This window comes from Suricata suricatta, chromosome 15 (assembly GCF_006229205.1).
Source record: "Suricata suricatta isolate VVHF042 chromosome 15, meerkat_22Aug2017_6uvM2_HiC, whole genome shotgun sequence".
NCBI classification, from domain to species: domain Eukaryota; kingdom Metazoa; phylum Chordata; class Mammalia; order Carnivora; family Herpestidae; genus Suricata; species Suricata suricatta.
The window spans coordinates 68,025,954-68,052,195 of record NC_043714.1 but is presented as its reverse complement, the minus strand read 5'-3'; the positions used below and the strand labels follow the sequence as shown (position 1 = coordinate 68,052,195).

General features: G+C 51.2%; 1 protein-coding gene across 4 annotated transcripts in view; it reads left to right on the top strand.

Moving 5' to 3' along the window:
* Positions 1 to 8,580: 8,580 nt before the first annotated feature.
* ASAP1 (ArfGAP with SH3 domain, ankyrin repeat and PH domain 1) overlaps positions 8,581 to 26,242 on the top strand; it is a 310,121-nt gene continuing 292,459 nt past the window's right edge. For 2 of the 4 annotated variants that reach the window (XM_029923859.1, XM_029923858.1), the window contains exons 1-2: positions 8,583 to 8,833; positions 20,551 to 20,636. In XM_029923859.1, the coding sequence (XP_029779719.1) occupies positions 20,578 to 20,636 (59 nt within the window). In that variant the 5' untranslated portion in view covers positions 8,583 to 8,833; positions 20,551 to 20,577. Of the gene's footprint in view, positions 8,834 to 20,550; positions 20,637 to 26,242 lie in introns of all 4 variants that reach the window. The other 2 variants (XM_029923855.1, XM_029923857.1) reach the window with 2 other exon arrangements.

Below are 26,242 nucleotides of genomic sequence, written 5' to 3'. Positions count from 1 at the left end.
TGAGGGAGAGAGAGAGTTCAATCACAAGAGAGAGAGTGAGAATCCAAAGAAGGCTCTAGGCTCCGGGCTGTCAGCACAGAGGCTGATGCAGGACTCGAACTCAAAAACTGCAAGATCATGACCTGAGCCGAAGTTGGACTCTTAACCGACTGAGCCCCTTTATCTGCATTTTTTAAATTTAAGACTGAGGTTGAAAGCCCTTGGCTTTCTTTATTTATGGGTTGTCTGTGTGTAGCTTTTGCTTGTATTTTTATTTTTACTTTTTTATTTGTAGCAGTTCTTTATATATTAAAGTGACCAACCACTCCCTGAATTTTAGTATATGTGTTACCAAAGCAGGGAGCCCAACTTCCACTTCAGTACCTTATTCCAGTATATGTATTTGTCCCAGAGATATTTTGACTCATTTGGTTCTAACTAGTAGCTTTTTTTGTTGCTATGAGTGGATATTATAGAGAAACACAGTTTTTGAGACCCAAAATCGTGGGTTGCATTTCAGCGTTCACTCCAGTAGGGTCTGTATCTTTGGGCATGTTGCTTTCCCTCACTGGGAAACCTCAGTTTTCTTGTCTGTGTAATGGGAGGGCAGACTCATGAGATCAAAGTGAAGAAAAGGAAATCCTATGATCCTATGATGATTGTACCACTCTTGGTCCCTATATTTATTACTGTTGAGTTTTAGATATTGTGCAATGTTTTCTTAATCAGAACGTCATAAATTAAGTAGAAAATGGCGTGAGGATGGGCTATAAGTGCTATTGCAAACTGACCTAAGCCCGTTGGTGACTTCGTCTTATTTAATACTGTACTTTTACATAGACTTAACTTTGCCCTCAACTGTGACCTCAGGCTGCTTGCTTAACCTCCAGGGCCTCCATTGCCTCTACAGCGAGAGTGGAAGGTGACGCCCATGGGCGTTGAGGTCATTTCCAGCTCTGCCTTTATTATGCCTGTTAAGAATAACGGAGGGGCCCCTGGGTGGCTCAGTTGGATAAATGGCCGGCCGACTCTTGATGTCAGCTTGGGTCGTGGCCATGTGGTTCTTGGGATCAAGCCCCTCGCCCGGCTACATGCTGACAGCACAGAGCCTGCTTGGGATTCACTCTCCCTCTTCCTCCGCTCCTCTCCTCCTCCTCTCAAAATAAATAAACTTAAAAAAAAATAATGGGAAGAATCAGCTATAAAGAAACCAGGGCTTTAGCCAGCCTGCTGACCTGCCCGAGGTCCCGGAGTAAGCCAGTGACGGCTGGCTCTGAACCCAGGACCTGTGCCTTCAAACCTCTGGCCCTTTCCCTGGCTCGAGCCCCTGTACGCGCAGTAAACCAGGATGTGCCCTGAGCACTGAAGGGCACAGGACTGACCTCAGTGACCTCTCGGTCTTCGGGAGAGAGTTTTGGGGAAGGAGGAAGGAAGAGGAGTACACGGGAAGCATCTGGATTTGTAAGCAGAGTGGAGTGAGGCTTAGCGGAGGGAACTGAGGGGGGGCGGGACAGAGAAGCTCAAGGTAGGTGAGAAGGCTGGCGGGCAGGAGCAGGCAATACCACATCGTCAGTCCTCAGAACCAACCTCTGGATCCAGGAGTTAAGAAGCCAGGAGTCCTCTGGAAAGTGCTAGTGCCGATCCTACTAACTGTTGTGTGAGGTCATAGAGTTGTGCACCCCTGAACTCCTGTAAGGACCTCTGTGACCGTCCAATTCCGTGTTCCTTCAGTGTCATTTTTCACACTTCTGCTTCCTCCTCCTCCTCCTCTTCCTTCTCCCCTTTCCTCCCTCCTCTACCCTGCAGCTTCCTCCCTTCACACTCCCTCCCTGTTTCGAGCCCCCACACCTTTGGTCAGGTGGGTCCCTCTGCTTTGAATACCCTTGACATTGGTCTGCTCCATGAACCCTTTCTCCTGAACCTGAGCGTCTCCCCTTCCAGGAAGCCATTCTCGACCAGCCTGATTCCCAGTAGAACTGATCAGCTCCTTGTCTGCACAGACTTTTGTCAAGGCATCTGACACATTTTAATACTGGTTTTGTTTACACCTGTCTCCCTTACTATTTTGTGGCTTCCTGAGAGCAGATACTGTTACTGTATTTGGCACCTACAGGATCTAGTATAGGATCTGGCTCAGAGAAAGTGTTCAGTTGAAGATTTTTTTCTGATCAATCAATGAAACCTTGAACAGTTCAATTCAATAGACATTAATTCACACCCAGGAGGCTGGGATGGTGTATTGGTAATACAGTGTTCCCAGCAGCAGTAACAAATAGTCCCCAGTGGGTAATGGCTCAGATAGAAGAGCTGTTTTGCTTTGATTTTCACTTACGTGAAAGTCCAGAATGCATATCTCTGGTTCCGTGGTGGCTTTTCTCCATGTTGTGGCTCACAGATGGAGGCGTCTCCCACCTTTATGGCCTTGCTGTCCCCCTGCTCGGTCACTGTGTACATCCACTGGCAGAAGGGATTAAGAACACAGAAGACGCACACACCACACACTTCTTGAAAGTGTTGGCCTAAGAAGTGGCAAATAACACTTCTATCCTCATTCCTTGGCTGGACCTCTGGTTAGGGCTCCACCTCACCATGGGAGAGTCTGGGAAATGCCGTCTAGCCGTGTGCCCAGGAAGGAGAGAGGACAGCTCTGAGGAACAGCTGTAGGGTCCTCATTTGAACCGGGTGTCACCTCTACCAGGCAGTCATTAATTGCCACAGAGGGAGAGTCATAATTCGGTGTTAAAGAAATGAATGGTATCACCCTTTGAGCCCCACCGAATGTTCTAGATACATTTTATACACTTTGTTAAGTTAATGTCCCAGTAATCCTAAACCAACCCAATGAAGTTGGTATTGTTTGCTCCGTTGTACAGATGAGGAGGCTAAGACTCAGAGAAGGTTAGACCCATGCCCGTGGCCACCCAGCTGGGAGGTGGTTGAGGGCGTCGGCCAGTTAGGAAGTTTCCTGAAGCATCGAACAAGATGGGCTTAATTGAAACAACAAGAAAGTACATTGACTCATATAATTGTAAGTCCACAAGGCGGCCTGGGCAAGGGGCGGGGGGCACGGGGGTCAGTCATTCTCCCCACCAGACACGCACAGTATCCTTGAATTAAGATAATTCAAGGAAAATTTCATAAAAAATTTTTTTAATTGAGGTAAAACTGACATGCTGAAATTAATTATTAACCATTTTGAAGAATATAATTCAGGGGCGCCTGGGTGGCTCAGTCGGCTAAGCCTCCGACTTCGGCTCAGGTCAGATCTCACGTTCGTGGGTTCGAGCCCTGCGTCAGGTTCTGTGCTGACAGCTCAGAGCCTGGAGCCTGCTTCCGGTTCTGTGTCTCCTTCTCTCTCTGCCCCTCCCCCTCTCATGCTCTGTCTCTCTCTGTATCAAAAATAAATAAAACATGAAAAAAAATTAAAAAAAAAAAGAATATAATTCAGTGGCATTTAGTACGTCCACAATGTTGTTGAACCGTCATGCTATCATCCGAAAGGAGACCCTGTACCCATTAAATAGTCACTCCCCATCCCCCCACTCTTGGCAGCCATTGTTTTCTGTCTCTGTGGAATTAGCTGTTTGGGATGTCGCATTTAGTAGGTATCCTTCTGTGTCTGGCTTCTTACGCTCAGCGTGATGCTTTTGAAGTTCATTCACGTAGCAGCAAATATGAGTCCTTCATTCCTTGTTATGGCTAAAGAATTCACTGTGTGGCTAGGTCATAGTGGTTGATGCATTCATCCATTGACAGACATTTGGGTTGTTCCCACCACTGGCTATTGTCAGTGGTGCCACTCTGAACCTCCATGTACACGTATTTGTATGAAAACCTCTTGTTAATTCTTTGGGGCATGTCTCTAGAGATGGAATTGAGTCACCGGTAATGTGAGGTTTAACTTTTTGAGGACCTGCCAAACTTCTCCAAGTGGCCGCCTCATTTGACATCCCTGCCGGCAGTGAGTGAGGATTCTGATTCCTCTACCTCCTCTCCAAGACTCAGTATTTATGTTTTGTGTTTGCTTGTTACTATGGCTGAGCTAGTGGGTAGCAATGGCATATTAATGCGGTTTCAGTTCACATTTCCCTAGTGACTAATGCTCTTGAGTATCGGTTCCTATGCTTGTGGGCCACATACAGGGACCTTGAAGAAGGCGTGAGCAGGCAGGATGCCTGGGCAGCTCAGTTGGTTAAGCATCCAACTCTTGATTTAGGCTCAGGTCATGATCTCAAGGTTCGTGAGTTCCAGCCCCATGTCAGGCTCCGTGCTGACAGAGTGGAGCCGGTTTGGAATTCTCTCTCTCTCTCTCTCTCTCTTTCTCTCTCTCAAATAAACTTAAGAAAAGAAGGCGTGAGCAGGTGTAGGGAGGCTCCAGGGGTAGGGTAGGGCCCGGGGCAGGTGGCCTTGGGACTCCTATGGCATGCCTGGCTTGGCAGGTGGAGAGAGAACTGTAACTGGAGACGGGAGACAGTGAGGGCAATGGAGTGGGGTCTGTTCAGAGCTGAGACCTGGGGTGAGGGTGCCAGCCAGTTCACAGTGACGGCCAGGGCTGCCGTGGGGTGAGAGGGATGGCACTCGAGTCTGACCCTCCCCGGCTCTGGTCTCCAGTTGGGGCATCCTGCAGCCAGAGGGGTACCGGACCCCTCCATTAGTCCCTAGAAGTCCACTGGGGCACAGAATCGGGGGAGAGTGGAATGTGAGGGGCACCTGGCGAAGGAGGATCCAGCATCCGGCTCTGTTCCAGGAGCCCCGGCTCCCACGTCCTGGTACTCTTCGGGTCTGATCTTCTTGGTGTGTGATCCCCCCCTCCGCCCCGGCCTTCCCCTCCAAACTGACAGCTAGCTATCCACTGGGATGGCTTTGAAGCAGTTGGGCCCACACGTGCAGGAACATGTGCTTCTGGAGAGAAGGGGAATCCCAGATGAATTCAGGAAGGAGGAAGGTTCAGGTAGGAACCTTCTGGGCCCATCCTGGGGAATTCCTTGGAACGTGACTGAATGAAGCCCTCGCTGTGTCCACTTTGCTACTAACCAGGCCAGAGGTGCAAACCAAGGCACCGCATGGGGGCTGGTGGTGCCAGGCAGCGAGCCATCTCGAGCAGGTGCTGGTGTTCTCAGGCCCCCTGGGAGGGGCTCCAGCCCCCCGTGTCCCTCCCGGAGCCCCCCTCCGTAATAACTATTCCAAGGAGCAAGACCTGATCCCATCAGAGGCAGAGGCCCGAGTTCAACTACAAGTTCGGAAAATGAGGCCTTTTTGCAGATTTTGCCACAAAAGCAGAATTTTAAAAAATCCCGCCTAGGGACGCCTGGGTGACTTAGTTGGTTAAATGTCCGACTCTTGATTTCAGCTCAGGTCATGATCTCATGGTTTGTGGGTTCGATCCCCGTGTGGGGCTATGTGTTGACAGCATGGAGCTGCTTGGGATTCTCTCTCTCTCTCTTTCTCTCTCTCTCTCTCTCTCTCTGGCCCTTCCCTGCTCACACATTCTGTCTCTCAAAATAAGTAAATAAACTTTAAAAAAAAAACCCAGCTATTATGCGATTATGAAATCCCAAGAACAGGCAGATCTATGGAGACACAAGCCCTCGGGTTTTCTGCCGGGAGCGGCCGAGGGCGGAATGGGCGGTGACTAGTCGTGGACGTGGGGCTTCTTTTTTGGGCGACAGAGAAGTTCTACGATGGATCGTGGTGACGGCGGCACCACTCTGTGAATTATATTAAAACCATTGAATTGCACACTTTAAATGGGTGAAATATATGGTGTATAAATTACATCTTGATAAAGTTGTTACCAGGGGAAAAAAGACGTAAAGAGCTAGTCTGCTTTCATTCTCTTGTTTTATTCAAAGTTGGAGTCCTTTGCTACTTTATTCCCTAATGATAAAAATCGCCTGTAGCAGCTTACCACAGGTTTTCCCCCTTCCGCCTCCCCCCTTCCTCGTTCCTTCGTTCCTTTCCTCCCTCTCTCCCCCCACCCCACGTTTCCCTTTCCTTCTCCTGCGCCTTCCTCCCCACGCCTATGCTTTCCTTTGAAGTGCCTTCCTCCACTTAGTCTGTGTGGGTCTGTGGATCTGACCAACTCCTGAACCCCCTGGGCACGTGAGCAGCCTCCAGCCAGTCGAATGCTCCAGCCGCCGGCCACAGGGGTCTGTGGAAGGAGTCTCACAGTCAGAGGCAGCAGGGGACTATCATTAGAACCGGGGGAGGGGGGAGTCCTCCACGGGATGGCCTGCTGTGGCTGGACTTAAACCTGAAAGCCAGTGGCCCCCCGAGGGCAAGCCTGCAGACCACCCCAACTCCCTGTCGGAACGCAGAGCCAGCACATCATTCCAGCCTCTGGATCCAGCCACTTCCAGGGTACGTCTGAGCCTGGACCCCTCAGTTTTGTCAGCTCCCCTGTCCCTTCCAGTTTTCTCCTTCAGCCAGCACTTGGGCTTTCTGCCTCTCCTGAATAAGCCTAGCTGTGGCTGTGGCCAGCATGGGCCCTGCGGGCTTGCACGATTCAGGGGACTCCTTTCTACGACAGCCCCAGGGCCACGATGGGGGACCGGTGGTTCCACTCAAATCTCTTCTGTCACACGAGCCGAGAAAACTGCATCCACAGAGGAAACAGGCTCACACTAGGAAGTCCTGACCCAGCACACGAAGCCCTTTGTGAGGGCCTCTGGATGGGCATTTGGGTGGCTCAGTCTGTTGAGCGTCTGACTTCAGCTCAGGTCATGATCTCACGGTTCGTGAGTTTGAGCCCCACGTCAGGCTCTTTGCGGACAGCTTGGAGCCTGGAACCTGCTTCAGATCCTCCATCCCTCTCTTTCTCTGCACCTCCCCCACTCCCACTCTCTCTCAAAAATGAAAAAGCCTATTAACATGTTTGAAACATGGGGGAAGGGGCCTGGGGTCAACGCAGGTCGCCATGATGCCAGAGTGGCCAGTCTCTGCTCTTCCCTCTGTGTCTCCGAGGCTCCCAGGAAGCACCACTGAGCAGTCAGGGGACCGGGGAGTGGTGGCACGTGAGGCTTTGAGGAGCCCCTGCACTTCCGTTAGATGGTTCTGTCTCCATGATGGGGAGCTGAGGCCAAACCTCCGCCACTTCCAGGCACGGACATTCCTGCCTCAGACTGCTTGTGGTTCTCTGTCGTCCAGAGAAAATCGGGCTGGGGAAGGTGGGAAGCCTTGATTCCTAAGAGAGTTTGGTTCACACCAGGCCCCAGGAGAGTATGCTCAGGATAAATAACCTACGTTTGAGACTGTTGCAAAGCCAGAGGCTTGAGGGGACCCATGGCACAGTTGAGCTGGTGGCGACTGGTTGGTGACTGAGCTGTGACAGGAAATGAAAGCGAGCCTGGAAAAGTCTTGGTGTGAGCGTGCTGTTTAGGGTGTTATAAATTCATTCATTGGATAAGCATTTTCTTTATTTAAAAAATTTTTTTAACATTTGTTTCTGAGAGAAAGAGAGCATGTGCACAAATGGGGGAGGGGCAGAGAGAGAGGGAGACACAGGATCCAAAGACAGGCTCCAGGCCCTGAGCTGCTGTCAGCACAGAGCCCGACACGGGGCTCAAACCCATGGGGCATGAAATCATGACCTGAGCCGAAGTCAGACACTTAACCGACTGAGCCACCCGGGCGCCCCTGGACAGACCTCATCTGAGGCAGACACTCTGCTAGGTGTGGGGTCTTCCGGTTTCCCCAAGGTCTCGGGAAGAGAAGAATAGGGTCAGGGTGTGGGGTTCCTTTGCTTACTGCTCTGTGGTGCCTGCCGGTGACTTTCCAGGCCCTCGCAGTCTGAGGGGCATCTTGAACTCGAGGTCTCCAGCAATGCTGAGGGGCGAGGGAGTGGCCGCCAGCCCGCGGTGGGTCAGCGGCCTCCGGGCTTCGCGCCCAGCCCAGGGGTCCCCCCTGCACCTTGGAGTCAAGCAGCTGTGAAACAGAAGCCATGTAAATCCTCATTAGAAGGAAGGAGCCTGGACTCTGGGGACTCTTAAGTTTTGAAAAGAAGTTGTGTAGACTCTGGCTGATCCTTCCAGATGTACAGGCAGTAACATTCCTAGGAAGCAAGGTGGAATTCTAGATAGAAGTCTGAGGCCTGGGATTGCCCCAGCCCTGGTCACGAGGCTGGGGCTGACAGGTGGTTTCTTCTAGGGCTTCCTGTTGACGGAGGGGGGGGGGCGGCGGGAAGCTGAGTCTAGGTCACATGACTGTTTCGCTAGCATGTAAAAGGAACCCTCCCCCACCCCCCATCCCCCATTGCCCTTTTTGGCCACTCATACAGAAGTCCTTCTGATGTTTTTCTGTTGTTGTTTTAAGTTTATCTTAGAGAGAGAGCATGAGCAGGGGAGGGGCAGAGAGGGAGGGGCAGGGGATCTGAAGCAGGCCCTGTCCTGACGGCTGTGAGCCCAATGCGGGGCTCGAACTCACCAACCGTGAGATCATGCCCTGAGCTGAAGGCCACCCAGGTGCCCTCCCTTGTTTGTTTTGATCTCATTCTGGACATCGGTCAGTAGGTGTTTACCAAGCACCTGCAAAGCATGCCGCATCACCATGTCACGTGACTGTTGTTTTTATCAGTCAGGTGACTCTGTTACTGTGTTCAGGCTTACAACAAACTGCCTCTGCCTTCAGGAATGAGATGAAACTAATGAGTCAGGTCCCTCTCTATAGCCACACCTGTGCCTCCTTTGCTCTGCCAGATTGTCCTCTCCATCCTTCAAAGCCATCTTCTTCCAGGAAGCCTTCCTTGATTGAACCCGCTCCTATGTCACCATTCAGCAAATAGTGCTGTGTGCTTGCTGCTCTTCAAGCCCCTTAGCCAGGAGGGCCTTACAGATCAAGACCAAAGATTTAGAGGAAGGTAAGTCGTGGTCTCTGTCCCGGGGGAAACTTCTAGTACTGAGTGTGGTCATGGAGCAATTAGCCTCTGTACATAGGTGGAGGTTTTAAGTATGTTCTTGCTTCTGTGAGTGGGGCATTTTGTTCACATTTTCTATTCTTGGGTCAACCTGTGGAGACTGTAAGTCACTAGAGAGAAAGTGTCAGCCCATCAAGAAGTATTTACTGTGTTATTATGCTATGGCCGTTATTCATCCACCAGACACATCATCCATTTGTCCTTGAGGGCTAGAAATTGGAACCCTTGTGCACTTGTTGGTGGCATCGTACAACGGTACAACCTCTCTGGAAAACAGCATGCTGGTTCTTCAGAGATTAGAAATGGAACGACTCTATGATCACCAATTCCAAGTGCAGGCATATATCCAAAAGAATTAAAAGCAGGATCTCAAAGAGATATTTGCACACCCATACTTACTCTTCAAAATAGCCAAGAGGTGGGGGCCACCCAAATTTTAATCAGTGGAGCAGCAGATGAACAAAATGTGGCACCCACACCACAGAACATCAGTCAGCCTTGAAAAGGAAGGAAGTTCGGACACCTGCTACCCCGCAGACGAACCTGGAGGACGAAGTGCTAAGTGAGATAAGCCAGTTGCAGACAGAATAATGCTGGTAGATTCCGCTCATATGAGGCATCTCAAGAGGCCAAACTCCTGGAGACAGGGAGTGGAATGGTGGCTGCCAGGGGCTAGGGGAAGGAGATGTAGGAGTTGTTGCTGAATGCGTATAGAGTTTCAGTTTTGCAAGATGAAAAATTCCTGGCGATCTGTTGAACAACAGAGATTAAGTGGATATGCCTAACACAGCTGAATTGTACAGTTAAAAGTGGTTAAGGTGGTCAGCTCTATGTTATGTAGTTTTTTTTAAATGTTTGTTTATTTTTGAGAGTGAGAGCCTGAGCAGGGGAGGAGCAGAGAGAGAGAGAGAGAGAGGGAGAGTGGAAGAGAAGGAGAGAGAGAGAGAGAGAGAGAGAGAGAGAGAGAGAACCCGAAGCAGGCTCTGTGCTGACAGCAGAGCCCAACACTGGGCTCGAACTCACGAACCATGAGATTATGACTGAGCCCATGTTGGATGCTTACCCAGCTGAGCCACCCAGGGGCCCTTGTTATGTGTTGTTTTTTTAATTAAATTTTTTAATGTTTTTTTATCTATTTTTGAGAGAGAGAGGCAGCACGAGCAGGGGAGGGTCAGAGAGAGGAGACACAGGACCCGAAGCAGGCTCCAGGCTCTAGCTGTCAGCACAGAGCCTGATGCGGGGCTCGAACCCACAGAGAACCGTGGGATTATGACCTGAGTGGAAGCCGGATGCTTAACTGAGCCACCCGGTTTTATTTTTTTTTCTAAGCCACAATTAAATATTTAAAATATCTGTATATCCAGCCCTTTGGGACAGGCAGATTTTCTGGTGGACAAGGTCCCTCGCATCATGGACCTCCCACTGCACAAAGCATCTACTATGTGCCCGGAATTGTACAACAGCCCCAAGAGTGAGCGGCTAACTATCCCACGTGTGTGGACAAGGAGGTGGAAACCCAGGGTGGAATGACTTGTCTAGACCCCCAGAACGCAAGCCATATTTAGTGGGAGGAGTGCTGAGGACCTCCAGGGGGAGGCCGCCTGGCTGGCGCTGCAGTAATTCAGACACGCTGGCCGGGGCCTTCTCACACGTGCACAGAGCACCAGGGAGCACGGGCTCAGCAGTCACCCATTGTGACAAGTGTCAGTGCTGTGCCTTCGATGCATCAGGGTGGTCAGCAAACATTTGTCCAAGGGAAGTTGTGTCTTAGGCTGTGGTGTTGAACTTGCTGCTCCGTGCACTTAGAAGTCCCTGTTCCTGGGGGCCTCTGGGGGCTCAGTCGGGTAAGCATCCCACTTCATGAACTTGTGGTGCATGAGTTCGAGCGCCGCGTCGGGCTCTGCGCTGACAGCCCGGAGCCTGGAGCCTGCTTCTGATTCTGTGTCTCTCTCTCTGCCCCTCCCCTGCTTGCACTCTGTCTCTCCCTCTCTCTCTCAAAAATAAATATTAAAACAAACAAAAAAGAAGTCCTTCTTCTGTTTTTTTTCCCCTCCCTATCTGATTCCTCATTTCATCCCTCAGAACCTAATGCTGCTGTCACCTCCCCCCTCCCGCACAGCCACTCTGTCCGTCGTCTGAATCGTCTCTGTGCTTTGCATGCACGTCCGTTTTCGCAGGTAGTAACGGCTGTTGATGGACTTTCCTGCCTTCCACGGGCGGAGGGGGCCCAGCTTGGGTTGGCACGTGATGCCGTGAGTTGAACTGTTGCGGGAGTGAACGAGTGAATGGCAGAATGGAAGGTAGAGTCGAATGTTTATCTCACACTTCTACAGTATAGTGGGCAGCCGTTGGATCGTGTGACCTGTGCACTGACACACTGACAAGTGAGGAATTCACTTCCTTTCCCAGTCGACGTGCCGCTATGCATGGAGCCCGAGCCACACGTAGATGGGAGGCTGCGGGACAGGGCCTCATGCAGGGGCAGGTGCACCTTGATGGATTCCTTGGAGATTATTCAGGCCGCTCGCTTCTCAGATTGACCGCCTTCCAAGGACTGTTCTGGGCTTTTTGCTAGATGGGATCTCGACAAGTCTTAGATAGACTCCCTCTCCTTTGATTCTGAGATGCCTTTGGTTGTGACATGCGCTCTTGACGTCATCTCGGGCTTGGAGGAGACAACCCTGCCACGTTAAATTGCGCTGACGGTAAGACGTGTGTTTTGGAACTAGGAGCAAGTGGAAAGGACGGGTGACGGATGGAAGGAATAAGGTGATCGATCACAAGGAGTGTTGCCGAGTCGGGTTGCTGGGGGGTCGATGCTGAGAGGACTCCCTCGGGGAGTCAGGAGTGTGTTTGCGCTTGCGCAGGGAGGCTGCTCTTCCCGGCCTGTCACGGGTCTTGTTTTAGTCCCCATGTGGGGGGAGAAACCCGTACAGTGGAGACTTGTCTCCCGAGGCTGCCGCCACTCTGAAGGGCAAGTGAGATTTAAAGGAAAGAAGAATCTTGTGGAATCAGGCGGATCTAGATTCCATTTACGGGCTGTTGAAATTCTAGCAAGTGCTCCTCCCGTATTAGCCTCGGTTTCCGTCCCCGTAGAATGGAGCAGTGAGAATACCTGTCTCCTGGGGGTGTTGTGAAGGTGAAGGAAGTCACCGCCTGTGTGGTGTCCAACGCATGTAGGAAACCGCGGTGTATGCTAGCTGTGTTATTGGTACTGTTCCTGTGCTGTGAGCTGGGGACACAGTGACAGCTGGGCTTCTCACTGTTCGGGGCTGTGGGGAGATTCTGCGTGACTGGAGGTGGCAGAGGGTCTGGTGCCCACACAGGGTCTGTATGGTACTCAGTGAGCACTTAGCAGTGGGCCCCCCCGCTGGGGCGGGGTGGAGGGGTGAATACCTTTCCATGCAAAATTCTTCCAGTCCTCCGGCAGGGGTGAGGCTGGGACCCTGAGGTGCTGGCCCTGGAAGGTGACTCTCAGGCCTTGACTGTGGACAGGGGACAACAGTGTGATGAGTGTGTCCATGGTGCTGGCCTTGCTGAGTCAGGACTCTGGGCCCTGGGCGCCCTTTCTAGTTGCAGGTGGTCATGGTGGTGGCACTTGTCCATCCCCATCCTCTCTGTGCTGGCGCTTCTCAGGTTCTTGTCCCAGGGCCACCCCCACCAGTGTTAGTTCCTGGCTCTTCCTGCCTGCCTCTTGGGGCCCGAGAGCAAGCCCCTGGGCAGAAAGCCTCAGGTGTTGCTTAGAGTAGGATGCACTTGGCCTTTAATGGACTTGTGAGTGTCGACTGCTTGTTGTGTGTGGGCACATGAGAGTCTGCGGCCACCCCCATTTTCCAGAAGACACAAGCTGGCAGAAGTGACGTTTGTGGGGGCGCCTGGGTGGCTCAAGTCAGTTAAGCATCCAACTTTGGCTCAGGTCATAATCTCAGGGTTCACAAGTTCGAACCCTGTGTCTGCTATCCGCATGGCGCCTACTTCGGATCCTCTCTCTCTTTCTCTCTCTCTCCCCACCTTTCTTCTCCTCCCTCCCTGCCCCTTCACTGCTGGTTCTCTCTCTCCATCTCAAAATAGAAATAAACTTAAAAAAGAAGTGACGTTTACTGTCCCAAGTCACACAGCAATCAGTCGCGAGCGCCAGACTTGGAGCAGAAGTCTTCCTGCTCCGGAGGCTTGAGGTCCCGCAGCAACGGGCTGCCCGCGGCACCCTTCTGCCCAGCGCATGGGGAGCAGCGCAGCCATCCAGGGACTCCGTGCTCCACATGCTCCTCCTGAGTAACCACCCAGCTGTTGGGAAGGACCTTGATGGCGGACAGAACGCCGCATCCCCACATTTCACACTGGCTGTTCTTCCCCGGGGACCCTGAAGGAAACTTGTCATTTTGTTCAGGCACAGGCTGAGACCAGCCTGCTCTTGCTGGGGTGAGGAGTGGGCCATGTGACAAGAGAGTGAGCCTAGCTGGCCGTCCAGCCCCTGGCCTCCACGGGGACTTGGTGGTTCTCCCCTGGGCTCGCCAGAGCTGTGTGTCTGCTGTTCATTTATCTTAAGATTGACAGAGTTTTCAGGATGCAACTGTTTAAACTGATGAGAGTTGTTATTCACTGACTGTGGTGGGCAGGCTCCCATGGTGCCCAGCGCTTTGCCTTCCTCTCATGACCCATGGGGTTATTTGATTAATGTCTCCTTCTCTTAAACAGGGGCTCTGAGTAGAGACTTTGGCTATTTTGCTAACCGTCATTACCTCCTCGGCATTTAGATAACATCTGCTTATTCAGTAAACGGAGAGATGAGTAGATGGGTGCATTTCTCCAGTGGGTGAGTGTTATTACAGGAGGCTCTGGCCAATGGAAATAGTATGCAGTAGGCACCTAATACATGTGTGAGGCAGGTCCTGTGACATTGTGAGACTGCCTCGGAGCGTTCGTAGCCTCTCTTGTTTCTGTCCCTGTCCCCCCGGCCCCACTGGATCATGAGCTCAGCCAACCCCGACTCCGCCTCCTCCCTGTCCTGTGCGGGTGCTCAGGGCATAGGATGTACGTTCCCCGATCACATCTCTCCTGAATTTATAATCCAACAAGACAGTGATTCCTTTTTTTTTTTAAATATTTTTAATGTTTATTTTTAAGAGACAGAATGTGTGCAGGGGAAGGGTAGAGAGAGAGGGAGACACAGAATCCAAAGCTACCTCCAAGGTCTGCGCTGTCAGCACAGAGCCCGATGTGGGGCTCAAACCCACAAACCGTGAGATCATGACCTGAGCTGAAGTTGGTCGCTTAACCGGCAGAGCCACCCAGGTGCCCCTCTATCTAGTCTTTTGGATCATGGGTCCTTCACTGACCTCTTCTTTGAAGAGGAGAGACCCAAACCATCTTCGATTGTTGTTTTAGCCAGTGAGTGAGGTGCCTCGGTCTTTCTTGGCTTTCCTGGGGGGGCTTCCAGAGTCCCGTCTGCTTCCTTCGATATCATACTTGATTGGATAGTCCTGGCCAGAGAGAGTCACTAGGAACGGCCCATCCTAACCACCTGCTGGCGGGTACTGGAAAGATGGATGAGGAGAACCTGCAGAGTCCAGAGTCACCTGGCCAGAGAGGCCCCAGGGGCCTAACTCACAGCTCTTGGGAGCAGCCGGGGAGGTGGGACTTGTTGCTTGCTAGCAGATATGGAAACTGAGATGTAGTAATTGTAGGGAATCCCCACGGCCAACTCAAGACGGCCCCAGCACTCACCCATTCACCGTTCAACAGTCGCCGGAGGAGAGGTGGTTAGACTTACCTATTTGAAACATTCAGGACATAATAATGGGATATAGTCAGTCTAGTTCATACTGTAGTGAGGAAAACCCTGAGCTGGTGAAGTCAGGCTATTCCAGATTCGAATCCTGAATCTGCCACCACCAAGTAGCTGTGTGACCACATTTTACCTAAGTTCTGTGAGCCTCCGTTTTCTTATCTGTAAAATGCAGACAATCTCAGTTTTTTGCAGGATTAGGGTGAAGATTGAGCAAGGTGGCCAATGTGGCGGGGATGGGTCTGGTGCATACGGATCACTGGTGCTGCCATTACGTGATGTGAGAGTTCATGATGGCTGTGGAAGAACTCCTTGGAAGAGAGGGAATTTCAAGTGGGACTGGACAGATTTGGCCTCTAATAGATAAGATGAAGATTGACATAAATAATACATATTCAGGCTATTTTCTCTAACTCCTTGATTTTCTAAGTTACAACTTCCACAGACCAGGAAAGAGTCACATCAGTAAATAGGAAAAGTGTTTGCTATGATGTTATGGGAAAAAAAAGACATTGTCCAGGCTGTAGCCAGCTGCAGATGACTCAAGAGTTGATAATATCCTTTCTAACAGGGTACACGTCCCAACGTCCATGAAGTCACTTGTGTTGAATAAACTCCACACCTCTCTGGGGATTGGCAGTAAAGGGGGGTTTATGTACCAAGTTAACTATATCCCTTGTCCCTGCGTCACATGCAGGAATTGCTGTCCCGAATGATACACCGGAAGTTGCAGGGTAGAATTTCAGTAGAAGAAGCAGAAACACAGGTGGATAAAAGATGCGCTGCTCGATGGTAATGAAATCTGACTCACCCTAGCAGGGAGCTGCCCGCCATCTCCCCTCACTGCTGGCAGCGGGAAGTGAGAGGTTGTAAAGAGGGGAGTGGGGTGGATGCCACACATTCACTTACCCTGATCTGTGTTTATTGAGCACCTATTATAGGTGCTGTGTGATTCCTCTTGTATCTTTGAGCCCAACCTGGAAGGCACTGGAGGCAAATGCCTGTCTCCCTGGAGGGCTTCCTACCTCTGCCTCAGGCCACACCCCGGGTGTGCGGGCTGTACATGGGTGTTGGTGCTGAAACGCCCCAGTTTCCCCCACCCCAGCATGGTGCGTTCTCCACCTGTGTCACAGGGTCGCCCGTGGGATGGAGCTCCGGGTGCCTAAGTGGGAACCTGCATAGCCTTGGACAAGTTCCTTCAGCTCTGGGTTTCACCTTCTGGTAGGCTGTCTGTAAGGATCGAATGAGACCATAATGTCACTAGCATCGTCACCGTTAGTTTCTGTTTATTCGCCGGATGCTGGGAACTGAGCCATTTGCTCACTGCTTTAACTGAATGTCTTCACTGATTCTCATGGCCGCTATATGACACAGGGATTTCAAGGATCCCAATTTTAAAAGGAAACTGTCAGGGCACCGGGGTGGCTCTGTCAGTTAAGCGTCTGGCTTCAGCTCAGATCACTATCTCACCGTTTGTGGGTTTGAGCCCTGCATCGGGCTCTGCACTGTCAGCACTGAGCCTGCTTGGGATTCTCTGTCTCTCCCTCTCTCTCTCTGCCCTTCCCCCTCCTCAAAAATAAACATATTAAAATGAATAAAAGGAAACTGTAGTATGAAAAGATAACATCAAAGAGTCATATTCTGAGTTCTCTAACCCGGATGCATTTAAGGGCCAACTTAAAAAAATTTTTTAATGTTTATTCATTTTTGAGAGAGAGAGAGAGATGGAGTGCAAGTGGGAGAGGGGCAGAGAGAGAGGAAGACACAGAATCCGAAGCAGGCTCCAGGCTCTTAGCTGGCAGCACAGAGCCCGACGCAGGACTCGAACTCGTGGACCATGAGATCATGACCTGAGCTGAAGTCGGACACTAAACCGACTCAGTCACCCAGGGGTTCCTTAAGGGCCAACCTTTAGTAATAAGCAAGGCTGTTAGAGTATAGCATCTAGCAAGGAAGCTGCTGCTATTATTTATTATTATTGTTATCAACAGTGCCCCACATACAGTATGCTCTCTCTACTCATTGAATTATAAAATAATGAGAACACGAATGTGTGTTGCCTGCCGTCACGAACTCTCTTTTGCTCCTGGCTCTGACTTCAGGTGGCGAGAACAGTCTCTGGCACATGGAAGGCACAAAAACAGATAGTTGTTGAATGAATGATTGAATGACCGAATGCAAAGGAGAGTTTTTTTTAAATTACTGGTAGTTCCCTGGTTCTAAGGCAGTCGTGTTAACTGAAAGGCATTGCTTGTTTCATTCTTCCAAAAGCCAATCCCAGAAAGGAAGTAGCCTTGAAATCCCAACAGTAATGATCTCTAGGTGTTGGGATGTGTCAGATTTCAGTGTCATGCCTCAGTATTTTTCATGATGGGCCTGGGTTACTTTTATAAATAGAAAACATCTCTGTTGGAAAAACCAACAAGCCAAACTGTCTCAGAGCAGCAGCGGGTCTGAAAGCCGCGTGGGCGAACACCGACATTCGCGTACTTGCTAACCTGCTGGGAGTGGTTTCCGAGTCCGGGCAGCGGGGTGTAAGCGGACTTGGGTGTCACACCTCACACAGCTCTGTCACACACCGTCTCTCTGGAGTTTCACACCAGCCTAGTGACGTAGGCTAGGCGAGGAGGGGTGGCCCCGTTTCACAAACAAGGGGTCTGAGAGCCAGAGGGGCTCCCTGACCAGGGGCAGAGCTGGACTGGACTTTGGGGAGATCGGACTTGAGGCCCAGTAGCCTCTCCGAGAGACCCGTCAAAGGAAATGGGACAAGAAGGGAGGTGGGTTGGTGGACCGAGCGCCCCTGTGGTCTGTCTTTGAACATCCATGAGACCCTTTTGTGGACGAGAAGCCTGGCTTGGACTTCTTGAGTCAGAAAACCTGGGGGGTCCCAGCTCTGCCACACACTGTCTAGGACACATCATTAACGTCTCAGAGCCTCAGTGTTCTCACCGGTGAAGCCAGCCCAGTGTTGTCTGCCTTACGGGATTGTTGCGAGGGTCATGTTGGCACCGAGTAGGTATTCTGTAAGTAGGTACTCTGCCAATCGCCTGTGCTGTCCGTGAGCATGGCTTTCATGTTTTCCAACCCATGATGATACTCGTTAGTGTCCGTAAGTTAGTGTTTCCATGTGTATTCGTCAGCTTGTTTAAAAACCTCAGAACTGCAGTGACTTGCCTGATGACAGATCTTCCAGTTCATGCTCACCGGTCTGCGGCTCAGCTGACTGAGGCCGGGCTCTGCCTGCTCCGGGGGGCCTTCCACTGGGTCCAGATCTGCTCTGCATGTTTTCAGTCTGGGGTCCGGACTGAGGGCTCTCGGCTAACAGGGTCTGGGGAGACATATTCCTCCCGTGGCACATCACAGGGGTGCAGCGGGGCAGACCTGGGACCGTGCACTTTCTGCCACTTGCATCCACAAGCCATTGCTTAAATAAGCCAACGGTCCAGTCCACAATCCAGTGGGGAAGAGGAGTAAACACCACCGACCCTAGTGGGAAGGAGCATGAAGTCGCATGACCAGGGGGCGCAGATGTGTAATTGAGTTCTGGGTAGGAATGGAGGAGGAGGAGCCGTGACTCTGTCTGGACGGTGTTGCAGTCCCCACCCCTGGGGGAAGCGAGTGAGGAGAGCAAAGGAAGAGCAGGTGGAGGACGGGGCTGCGAGGCGCCCTGGTGGTTCTTGCAAATAACAGGGCCTGAGCAGTGCCGATGAGGTGGTGATCGGGACCCATTCCAGGAAGGTCTCTGGTTCTGAGGGAAAGCATATTACTTCCTTGTGCTCATGTACCCATGATAACTGTACCTTTGTAGAAGGTTTTGAAATCCGGAAATACGAGTCCTGCTCCAACACTGCCCTTCTTTTTAAAGACCATTTCCGCTTTCCTGAACACATCACGTTTTGGGTAATACTGTCCATTCTCCATCCAGTTTAAAGGTCTGATTCAAGATTAGGAAGATCCAGTCAATCATTCTTGGCATCTTAGCTTGAAGGAGATGGTTTGCTCGTGTGTTCCACAAGTGCCTGTTAATGTTGTGGTGAGCCCTGTGACTGGTGCTGGGGACACTGATGAGGAAGTCCCAGCACACTCTTGATGCTCATATAGCTTATAATTGAATCAAATCAATGGATGTTGATCAGTATTCATACTAATGAATACATAACTATGAATGAAAACTGAAATACATTCCATGATCTAATCTGGAGGAGCAAGAAGAGTTTCCCTGAAGAAGTAAGATTTCAGGAAGTATAGGAGTTAACTAGGCAGTAATGGTAAGTGAGGAGACCTTCCAGGTAGAGGGAAGAGCATGAGCAAAAGACCTGGAACAGAAGGACCTTGGCAAGTCCCAGGGTCTGACAGAAGGCCATATGCCTATCGCCGTGAGTTTGAGCGGACAAGACGAGGCCAGAGAGATCGGCGAGAGGGAGACCATGTTAGATGATTCTGGTTTTATTGTGAAGCGTTAAGAAACCATTGAAGAATGTTAAGCTGGGGTGGAAGGCTAGGGGGTGATATAATCAGACTGGTGTTTTAAATTTTTCCTTCTGCTTATCAGCCAGTCATAAGGCATAGAGCTTATTTAGATCTGGATTTTAAACACAGTTGTTTAAAAAACATTTTGACATTCATGGGACTATTAGAAATCTGAGAATTGGGTATTTGGTGATGTCAGGGAATCATATAATTTTTTTTAGGTGTGGTAATGGTAGTCCAGTTATATTTTTGTGAAGGACGTGGTCTTGCGGACCCAGGCTGTTCTATTTATGATGGAAATGGAGAGATTTTTTGCTCTGAAACAATAACGTGGGGAGAGGAAAGGTTGGTTGTGAGTTGATGGTGATTGAGGCTCAGCGGTAAGTGCGTGGGGTTCAGGATACGCTTCTCTGTTCTTGTGTCTACAAAATTCTCTACAATAAAAGGCCAAAAAGAAAAAAGGAGGTGATTCTAGCTTCAGTGTGGGGGGAGGACCAGATTTCAGAGGGAGAAATGGGGATGAGAGGAGACGAGGAAGGAGACAGTTGTAGGGACCCAGGTGGGAACGGTGGAGGCTTGGTCCAGGGCTGTGTTGGGAGGAAGCGGGAGGAGAGAGAGACAGAGAGAGAGAGGCTGAGAGATCTTTAGGAAGTAAATGAGACAGGACTTGGGATGGGGATTGGGTATGGGGATAGGAAGACGGTGGGCCAAGAGTGTCCCTGTGTCCTGGCCCCAGATGGAGGTGCCACTCTGAGCTCGGGATCCCTGGAGAAGGACCCAGCAGGTCTTTTGGCTCATCTTGTTTTCCCGCTCTACCTCTATTTCTCCTCCACGCTGCAGATACTGACGCTGTTCCCTTACGTAACACCTTTCATCCCAGACTTCCTGTGCTCTGTGCACTCAGCAATTAAGCTTTGGTATGCATGCATTAATGAAAATCCTTCTCAGGTTCGGAGGGGCCGTCCTGAAATATGTATGTTCATATGGCTCTGCCTCCTCCCTGGGCTGGTTCCCTTGGCTGGGGGCACACCTCCACTTACCCGTGGGCGCAGAGCCCCATGGGTCTGTCTGTCTGTTGCACCTGTGAGCACACTTTGATTTCATGTTTAGAGAAGTTAATGACTTGTAAATTGCTCTCCACTGTCGAGCTAGAAATAGAACCCATGAAGGACACCTGAGCACTCGCACAGATCCAGGGACGGAGATGCCGGCTCCAAAGAGGATCACGTTAACAGCGGTTTGCTGCCTCTATGCCTTCCCGTTCCCGGACGGCCCCTCGGCGGTGTAGGAACATTCCTAACGAGGATGCCAGCCTCCCAGTGAAACCACATGTTGGTCTGAGACCATGTCTTCTGCCCAGTCCCACTGGATGACGCTTGTTACCTTTTCTCCTGCCCCCATCCAGGTAATTTTCTGATGTGACGGCTGAGACATGAGATCTTCAGCCTCCAGGCTCTCCAGTTTTTCGTCGAGAGATTCACTATGGAATCGGTGAGTGGTCTGAGCCCGTCTTGTCCTAGAGAGCCCAGCCTGGGAGATGTGGAGGGATTCTTGGGGTGGGGGTTGAAATGCAAAATCTGATCAAACTGCGGACTAGAATCTGACAGAGACACTGTGGGTGGGAATCTCCGTGGCAAACAGATGTGTGGCATTTGTAAGGCTGTAGACTTTTCAGAGTGCTTGCTGTCACATCACCTGTGTCCTTTGTGCAGAAGGGAAGGTGTCAGGGTGGCGGTGCCAGAACCAAGTCAGGAATAGTAACAAGGGTGACACCGTCAGTGAGAGGCGCTCTTCAGCCGAGTGCCTCTTAGAAACATTGTTCAATCCACCCAGTAATCCCGCTGGGTAAGAATGACCGCGTTCATTTGACAGGTAAAGAATGTGCCCAGCTGGGTCTGAAGTCAGTTCTTCCTGATTCCAGGTCTCCTGCCTCTTTCCTCTATGCCAGGTTGCCTCTTGGTGGAGGTATGATTTGCCCCATTTTGCAGCTGGACATACTGAGGCCTGGTGTAGGGACATGTGATGGAATCCATGGCATCTGGCCTCAGTGGGTGGAGGTTTGTGTTAAAGGATGATAAAACATTAGCCTGAACAGGAAGAGGCAGAGAAGAGAGAGTCCGAGAACCTCAGCGTTGCCAGGGCCACTTGACGCAGGATGGGTCTGCTGTGGCTGGTGTTCCCTGGAAATCAGCTTGATGCGGTGGAAGGCGTGTGGGGGCTGGAGGGAGTGCTGGAATTCTGGCTTTACTGCCAACTTGCTGTGTGACCTCAGGCAAATCACTGACCTCCTCTGTTTCTTTCATTTCCTTACCTTACCTCTGAGAGGGAAATCATCATATTTATATTTTACGTTTTTGCGTGCACTTAGGAAAAACTAGACAATAAAGTGACTTGCATACCGTAGGCACAGAGACAACATTGTAATTATTTCAACTTTTATAATAGTCTTTAAAAGTATAAGACAAGCAAGAGTGTCCTAGATGGATGAGAGAGGCTGGAGGCAGGGAGGCCGACCTGAGAGGCTTCAGTGTGACCCCAACATGAACTGACACAGAACTGTTAAAATCTTCCAGGGTCACCGAGGCTTTGTATGCTCACGTTCCTAGCTTGTCTGTTGGAGGGATACACAAAGTCACATTTTATTTTGGTTTGTTTTTAAGTCGAGAGTCCAACCCAAAAGTGATAGTTTGGCGGGCATCTTTTCAAGTGGTTAATTATAATTGCAAAAACCCAATGCGTTATTGAGGATTAGGGTTTGCTAGGAATCGTGTAAAAGCTAAAGGAACGTTGGCGTAGAGAAGATATTAGGTCTATTTCTCCCTCACGTGAAAGTTGGACACGAGTTGTGCAGGGCTGCTGCAGAATCTGCGAGACCCCCAGGCCTTTGCCCTTACTTCTCTGCCATGCAGGACTTCGTTCCGAGGTCACCTCGTGGTCCATTGTAGCTACTGCTGCTCGGGCCATCATATCTGCCGGCAGGAAGAAGGCAAGAGAAGAAGAAAGGCAGGCTCTCCCACCTTAAGGATGCTTCTGGGTAATGCACCTGCTGCTTCTACTTTTATTGGCTGTGATTTGGGCTCTCTGCACAGCTGCACGGAAGGCCGGGAAATGTGGTCTTTAGTCCACAAGACCACGTGCTCCCAGAATGGAGAAGTGTTCCCCCTACACACAGAAGAGACCATTAGAGGACAGACCTTTCGTTGCCGAGCAAAAAGTTCCTGCAAGATTGCTTTTAAGAGGAGAGGCCCTGGTGCGCCCGGGTGGCTCAGCTGGTTAAGTGTCTGACTCTTGATTTCGGCTCAGGTTATGATCTCGCAGCTTGTGAGGTTGAGCCCCCATGTCGGTTCCGTGCTGAGAGTACAGAGCCTGCTTGGGATTCTCTCTTTCCCTCTTGCTCTGCCCCTCCCTTGCTCGCTCACTCGCTCTCTCAATAAATAAATGAATAGTAGGAAGTTAGAAAGGAAGGAAGGAAAGAAGGAAGAGAAAGAGAGAGATCAGAAGCTCTGTGGCCAGACTGCTGGTGTTTGAATCCCGGATCCCTGCTCCATAGTTACTGTGACCTTGGGAAAGCTCCCTAACCTTTCTGTGCCTCAGTGAAATCATCGTTTGTATGTCTTTATAACGGTGGTGGATGGTGGCGTTGAGCATCAGACGAGTGAAGGGCACTTGGAACAGAGCCTGGAACGTAAGTGCCGTCTAAGTGTGAGGCATTTCTGCTCCTGTCGCTTCTGCTGGTAACACTACCCCTTCTGTTACCCCCTCACTCCGAGGTAGCCACCACCACCCTTACAGGCACTGATCCTGCCGCTGTCCCCCTCTCCTGTTACTTCCGCTGCCATGGCTGCTGGCGTTCGCACTGTTCCGCTGTCGTTGGCCAGGCAGCACACTCACATTCGAGACCCAGCGCGGTACACGTTATTTTCCCAGCAAGGATAGGGAACTCGGGAGGTGTCCTGCAGCTGGCGGGGCAGTGGCTCGCCCTTGGGGGGTAGGGTGGCGATGGGAAGGGAGCTTGAGGCCGCTCCTGAGGTTCTGCGGATGTTCTGCTCCCCGACCTGGGCACTGGTGACCCAGGCGTAAAGATTCCTCGAATGGCACACCTATGCCCCATATCACTGAGAGACACAGAGAAGGGGAGGGCAGAGAAGGAGGGAAAGAGAGAATCCCAAGCGGGCTCTGCACTGACAGTGCAAGGCTTAAAGCCACGAAGGGTGGGATCATGACCTGAGCTGAAATCAAGAGTCGGGACTCTTAACCGACAGAGCCACCCAGGTGCCCCGGGACGCAGATAGTTTTATGTATTAATATTATACTTCAGTAAAAACACATCGCGGAGCTGGTGAGCATGAGCGGAACCCACACCTGCCGGATGCGAAGCCCGTAGTCTCTAAGCTGCTACCTCTGTTCCTTTGTGTTCGTGTCTTGGCTCTTTCGTGTACTCTGTGGATCCACTGCTCATTACCTCGGTGGCCGGCCTGGGCCAGCGTGCTCGGGGTCTGAAGGAATGAGTGGCAGGCGTGGTCTGTTCCCCGTGGGGCTTTCTGTTCAGCAGAAAAAGGGAAGGGCTAAGTGCCGTACAGATGGACTGGCACAGGGTTAGGCTCTGCGTGGGACCCCGTGGGGCCCAGGAGAGCACGTAAACTAATCAGGACTCGAGGGTCTATGTCTGCTAAGATAGTAGATGTGTGTCTGCCTGGACCCCCTCCTCCGATAGCTTCTGGCACCTGGGGGTGAGCCCACCACGTGAGGCCTGCATCCCGTTACAGAACTCTGGTTCCTCCATTCCCCGTTCCCCGTTCCCCGCCCCCGAGAAGGGGTCAGCTCTGCTTTTCCATGTTTGTCACGGCGGCCATTGTTACTCCACACATGGTGTGTCGTGGGGCAGAGGAGAGTCGGAGCTGGGAGTTCAGGAGCCCGGAAGGGGCGACCCCCGGGAGCAGAGACTTGCTACACCTCCAGCCGCCTCGAACTTGGTCTGGTGGGTTATTAATGTGACCGCGCACGTGGATGAGTGGCCAAAATCGCACCTCGCCACGGTGTTATTACCACTCCTAGGAAAGCTCGGGTCCGGGAGTGAAGAACAACGTGTTTCCTTTCTTTCCCCCGACGTACCACCAGGAGAGCGTCTGGAAGCGGAATTGAACTCTGACCAGCAGTAGAAATCAGTTGGCCTTGTTTTCAGAGTTTTCCTCCAAATGTAGAAACTAACCAGCCAGAACTTCAGACCCTCCTTTGGGAGGTTTCCCAAGCCCCTGAGAGACCTCCGTGACACTCCCGCCCGCCTGTGCTTCTCCAGAGGGTCAAGGCGGACGCCCTGTTGTTAGCATGCGGCCAGCTGTCAGCCCAAATTGAATTTCCCTGAGCCCGGCTGATGTCCCTCTTTGGCCACAGGGCAGGGGTCAGGAATGAAGGCTGTGCATGGACGGGAAACATGTCCCTCGGGCTGAACGCAGAAGCGCTGACCTCTCAACTCTGAGCTGCATTTCTAACATTGTTGGGAGGGTTGGAAAGCCTGACGATTTCTGGATGTAAGAGAAAAATGTGTTTTAGAGAAACCACATTCGAGTCCCACTGCGAAAGCCTTCCAATATCATCGAGGCTGCTTAAGAGTCACCGGGTTATTTCCCAGTGTCGGCCACTCCTTGGTTAGATACGTGAAGGAGGAAGGTTTCACCTGGATGAGGAGTGGGGAACTTGTGTTTCTGACCTTGATGCTCCCCCTCTCTCTTCACTTCCCCGCCACCCCGCCCCCCTAAAGATTTTCAGCAGCTGCTGTGTGCCAGGCCCTCTGCTGAATCCCGGGGAAAGAGAGAAATAAGACCCGTTGCAAAGCCTCCCTGAGCGTATCATTCATTCACTTAAAAAATTCATTCATTCTGCAAAGGTTATTTAGCACCTAATTTGCTCTGGTCTCTTAGTAAATATTGACCGAGTTTATACTTTATTAGTTTGTCTACTACGTGACAGGGACCCCAGTTCCTGGGGTCCCGAGATGAACAAAATACCTCTTCTGAGGTCTTGCTGGGGCTGAAAGGCCAGGCAATGTTGAACTCATCACTAGGGCTGCTCTAACAAAGTATTCCAAACTCAGTGATTCAAACAACAGAGGTTTATTGCGTTGAAAAAAGAAAAAGAAAAAAGAAAAAGGAAGAAGAAAAGAAAAGGAAGAAATGTACAGTCTCACAGTTCTAGAGGCTGGAAGCCTGAAACCAAGCTGTGGGCAGGGTCAGGCCGTCTCTGAAACCCGGAGGGGAGACTCCCCACTTGTATCTTCCCGGCGTCTGAGGTTTGCCGGGACACTGCTCGGTGCTCCTCTGCCTGCAGCCACAGCCTCCCGCCTCTGCTGCTGGTGTCTCGCGGCGTGGCCCTGTGTGTCTCTCTTCCCTCTCACGAGGACACCAGTCACCTTGGAATAGGGCCTGCCCTAGTCAGGTGTGATCTCATCTCAACTGACATCTTAATTGCATCTGCAAGGACCATGTTTTCAAGTAAACTCCCCTTCACCGGCTCCCGGACATCCACATGGGTTGGGGGGGTACACAACTCAGCGTATCACAAATATATATAACGATGCAAAGCCCTACAAGTGAGTGAGATTGCCTTTCCCTTCCTTCTTCACTTTCTCTCTGCATCTAGAGGATACGCACCCCTTGAGGTCAGCGACTCTGTGTTGTGCGGAGTGATCAAGTCTGGATGTGGTGCCGGGGAAGTGAAGCGGACATTTTCATTGTGTCCTTACAGGGAGGTTCTTGTGTGGTCCCGGGTGACGGGCAGGGATCTTTCCTGCCACAGTCGTTTGTTTTGGTTTCTCTGGTGGTTGATGAGGGCGTCATGGGGACACCTGCCTTGACCGGAAAGGCCTGGCTGGGTGGTTAGAACTGTGAGCTCCTGTCCTGGTTCTGTACTTGCTGGCTTTGTGAACCCGGGTGCGTTTCTACACCTTTTTCTGCCTCAGGCATCCTGTCTGTACCTCACCCCAGGGGTCTTGCGGGGGGACCAGGTGGGATCGAATCTATAAAGTGTTCACAAGAGCGTCTGGCCCGGACTAGCTATTTGGTGCTCACTGGTGGGGACTGTGCCAAGGACCTGGCACCTCC